The sequence below is a fragment of the Pezoporus occidentalis genome, unplaced genomic scaffold, assembly GCF_034315485.1.
Source record: "Pezoporus occidentalis ecotype Australia unplaced genomic scaffold, CSIRO_AGI_Poc_V1 ctg59, whole genome shotgun sequence".
Lineage (NCBI taxonomy): Eukaryota > Metazoa > Chordata > Aves > Psittaciformes > Psittacidae > Pezoporus > Pezoporus occidentalis.
In genome coordinates, this window is record NW_026915932.1 from 999,551 (window position 1) to 1,003,912 (window position 4,362).

General features: G+C 43.7%; 1 protein-coding gene across 1 annotated transcript; it reads right to left on the reverse strand.

Moving 5' to 3' along the window:
* Positions 1-290: 290 nt before the first annotated feature.
* RGS2 (regulator of G protein signaling 2) lies at positions 291-3,476 on the reverse strand. The gene is made up of 5 exons (XM_062638843.1): positions 3,325-3,476; positions 2,900-3,001; positions 2,742-2,803; positions 1,701-1,867; positions 291-1,264 (listed from the first exon to the last, which is right to left on the reverse strand). The coding sequence occupies exons 1-5, from the start codon at positions 3,435-3,437 to the stop codon at positions 1,070-1,072; spliced, it is 639 nt and encodes a 212-aa protein (XP_062494827.1). The 5' UTR covers positions 3,438-3,476; the 3' UTR covers positions 291-1,069.
* Between the last annotated feature and the right edge of the window lie 886 nt (positions 3,477-4,362).

A 4,362-nucleotide genomic window follows, 5' to 3' on the forward strand; every position in this document is an offset into this window, starting at 1 on the left:
TTGTCACGGGTGACAACATACATGTGCCTTGCAGTGCCCTCAAGACTGGTTTCATGGGGACATGTTTAAGACTGAGAATGTGATATGTCTCCCCTGTTAAGATTTTGAGCACTGAGAATTTTTATTCTGTTAAAATATAAGCAAAACACCTGCTAGTAGTTTAAGAAGTAACTGCTTTAAAATAAGCCACATGAAGATCACACCCAGGACACACAGTCCCACTATTCTAGAGCTCAGTGACATACAGTATGTATTTGTGTGTGCAAAACAAGCTAAGCAACAAAAGAAACTTTGTATCAAAATAGTTTAATAAAAACAATAACAGACTTCACTGAAGCTTGCTGTCCTCAAGACAGAATTATGACATTATTGCAGCATTCAACACAATCATAATTCACATATAATACTATACAGCTCCTGTTCACCTTGGCCACGTTCTGCTCTCACTGTGGCCTTGTGCAGCCCTGCTGACACAACCCAGCCCTGCATACTTGAGTTGCAGAGCCTGTTCCTCTGGGAACAGAGTTAAATCCCTTCCTCACTGCACAGTGCTGTTACTGTCTGGAAGTTGCACAGAAACCAAACACATCTCTTAGCAGCCAGAGGCAGTTTACAGAACCAGTGTGAACAAACCAAGCGACTGGCAACAGCAGTACTGGTTGATGTTTAGGAAAAACAAGTATGCAACCAATTACTCAAGTTCCCAGTGCTGCCCAGCAGCTTCTGTTCACAAGAACAAACCTCTGTTCTGACCTGCTGCATTGCCACCTCAGCCATGACAGAATGACTTTTATGTTATACAGCTTGGTCTAATGCATGCTTTCACTTCAGCACTCGCAAAGAAGCCCACTGCCAGCAGCTGGCTGGCAGGCTTCTTCATCACCACTGAATGTCCTCCAACAGCATCACTCTTTGCCATCAGCTTTGCACCATAGTCAGTACTTGTCCTTGCATTGTGGCAAACAGACTGAGCACTTGGTGTCTCAGACTTTCAGGTCAGAATGCTGCCATGAGCTGTGGCTTGTTTTCTCATTAGCCAAGAGGCTTCCTTTTTCCTCTTCTCCATCACTCATGTTCCCTGGGCTGTTCTGGTGATGTGGGTCTTCTTGCACAGCTCCTGATAGAATTCAGATTCCAAAAACCGCGGGTATGAGTTATTCTCCATTAAGCTGTAAACCCTTTTCTGCGCTGCACTAAAACAGGTGTGTGTGGCTTCTTGAATATTCTGCGCAATCATGTTCTTGGTTTGGAAGTCTATATTTATCTGAAATAAAAAGGACATTTACATCTGAGAACTGAATTCAAGGAAGTATAAAACATCATAAAATTTCTGAAGAGGTAAATGCAAGATCCTATTACTACAGGATCCAATTAATCAAGCTTAAAGAAAGTAATTCTTTTATACAAAACTGATATACTGATTCTGATATATTATCTTTCAGTGTGAAACTGAAATATATTACAGGTATTACATGCAGCTGTTGACTTTTCCCAGTCAAGATGAAAACTCTATGAAATACTGCTCATGCTGTTTTCTAGCTTGGTGAGAAGGCAGTTAGGGAGAGACTTATATCCAGACACAAATATTAATGGTGAGGTATGTGCGATGCAGTTTAGCTTCTGTATCTTAGAGTTCAGAGAAACAAAGCAAGGCTGTAAGAACTCACAGAACAGGGCACTTATATTTAAGTTTCCTTTACCTCTTTGGGAGCTTCCTTTTCAATGAAGTCATTGTAGATTTTTTTTGCTTTTGATGTCAGCTTCTGGGGTGACTTGGTTTTCTTGAAGTCCTCACAGGCCAGCCAGAACTCAATATTCTCTTCACAGAACTCGGACTTCAGAAAAGCTCGGAAAGCAGCAAGACCATCTAGGGAAAGGAGAATGAAACCAAACCACATTGATTAACTATTTCAGGAATCTTGAATTTATCCACTGGTCACATCTGCTCCTACCAAAACTTTCTGCAGTAGTTCTGGTCTGATTCTTTCAGGGGTATCATAGCAATAAAAAATTCCATATTTACGTATGCAAACAAGTTGGCACTCTAACAGCTCGGCAGGTTTCACTTCAGTCATTTAGGTAAATGTAAAGAATGAAACCCATTTCTACTTGCCTTTTCTGTGATGCCTGCATATATATAAAAAAAACCAAAAACAAACCCTATCCAGATGGGAACTCTAGTGTTAACCTTTACACTGGAGTAAATATTTATGACTGTGCTACAAACATCTGGATTTTTATTTTTTTTTATGGAATGGATGACTCAAGTTCAAAGAGCAAATGCTAATTTATTTCAGTCTTTTTTCTTTGTTGTTGAGTGCTCTTCCTTGTAGAACTACAGTAAAACCCCTAGATCACTGAACTTCTGTTGCAGAAGCCTTCCCAAGTTATTTGAATGCATTTACTTAGTTAAGCCGTGAGCCCAGTGAACAAACGCTCTTTTCATACTTGGCAAAGCCAAACTGACAGGTGTGATTTTAATCGCAAGGCTTATAGAAAAGAAAAATCCACTACAGTGCAGTATTCTTGATGTTTTTAATATTAACTTACAGGGTGGTTGTTTTTTTTTTAAAAGAGTACTGCTATAATTTTGGCTTTAAACTGTCTACAGGATTTAACTTTCAAGACCAGAATCAAATCTATTTCTATTAAAAAGGCATAATGAGGAAGCAATCTCTTACAGACATACAAACTGAACTGCCACTTTGCTCTTGAATGTTACTTTTTGAAGGCAAACTTACATTTGTTAGCAAGAAGTTCATCAAAGGCTTCTGACCACAACTGGGCTTCTTCAGGGGAAGGTCTGCTTAAAGAGATGGAGAATATTAGACTTCATTGCTCAAGCTTTGTTTCTGTAGAACACTCAGTATTTAAACAAAATCTCTTTCCAGCAACTTGCCTGAAGTAGGTGCGGTGTTTCCCCACTTTCTTTGACTTGATTTTAGTAGAATTGGAAGAGTTCTGCAGGAAGTAGCTCAGTCTCGTTTTCCAATCTTTAATACTGGAAAAACCAAGAGAAAGATGACTGTTAAACACGACAACTGAAAAAATCTTTAGGCACCCACCCCTTTACTGGCAAAGGCTGCAAAACTTTTCCTGATAGGACTTTGCCAACCGTAACTAGAGTCACCCAGCGCATCTGAGGGCAAGCGAATGACTTTCCCCTCGCTTAAATCAACAGGTTGGACCTCTAGCCAGTGACTGGTGTCAGAGACCCACAAGCTGCTCTGCCCTCACGCTTCCCACCCGCTTCGGTCTCGGTCCCGCGGCTGGAAGCGGTTCCCTGGAGGAGCCCGCGGGGCCCGGGACGGGGGACCCACTCACATCGTTCTTTTCATCCTGCCCTTCTCCGCCTCCTCCGCTTCGCTGCGGCGGCGGCCACCGCGCTCCATGCGCCCGCTGTCGTGCTGCAGCGCCAGAACCAGCGCACCCGGCATCGCAGCGTCTCAGCTATACACCGCCGCCGCCGCCGGCCGCCCTTATAGCCCTGCCGGGGGCAGGGAGGGAGGAGCCGCCCCGCCTCGCACGGCTCCCGCGGCCGCCCCGACTAGCGGGGAGGGGAGGGAAAGGCGGTGCGGGCTGTGCTGCGCCGTCAGCCCCACGGGCAGGAGTGGGTGTTTGTCCCTGGGTGCCAGTATGGGAAAGTTTTGCCTTTCCGCAGGGATTACGTCTCTTTTTCCCCCTTTATTTTGTTTTCCTTTTCATTTTAAGCCTTTTTCTTTCTCTTCCCTTCCCTATTTTTTTCCTCTTTCCATTCTCCACTTGCCCTTGCTAGTGTCTTCTTGGAAATTTTTAGCCTGCCGCGATGACATCCCCCGGGAAGGGTGCCCATTCCTGCGGCACTGGCAGTGGGGTGCCTGTCCTTTCTGTTCTGTCAATCAGAAATGTACCCTGCACTTCTGCAGGTTTTTATTTATATTTTAAAGGAAAACTCAGGTTTCTGAGTATGGCCAGTACATGAGACAGGGTAAGGAAGGACTTAGCCACATATCTTCAAAAAAAAAAAAAAAATGAAGAAACCATGAATCTGAGTATGTGGTATTTTTAGTGTCCACGTCCCCGCTAACCCAGGCTATTTTTCACTTTAATAAGCTGTCTGCACATGTGTTTTATCTTTGTATAGTGTTGCCACCTAGCAGTGAATTGTGTACATTACTCCCAGTACATGAAGCTGAAACTGCAATTACTCCAGCCTTCGGCTTGTTGAAAAGGCCATGTGGTCCTTCTCAGCAGTGTCCAGCTGAAGGGCATCATATCCAAAGAATCTGGATTTAGGAATCATGTGATTTTCTCTTTAACCTGCCCTGCTTTTCTGCTCTTTTCTGTGCATGTGTCTGCCTCTCCACAGTACTCTGCAGCATG

Coding starts and splice junctions, on each gene's coding strand:
- RGS2 (XM_062638843.1), bottom strand. CDS start 3,437: ATGCCGGGTGCGCTGGTTCTGGCGCTGCAGCACGACAGCGGGCGCATG. Junction 2,804..2,899: donor AAACACCGCACCTACTTCAG/GCAAGTTGCTGG, acceptor CTCTTTAAGCAG/ACCTTCCCCTGAAGAAGCCC. Junction 1,265..1,700: donor AAAAGGAAGCTCCCAAAGAG/GTAAAGGAAACT, acceptor TTTTTATTTCAG/ATAAATATAGACTTCCAAAC.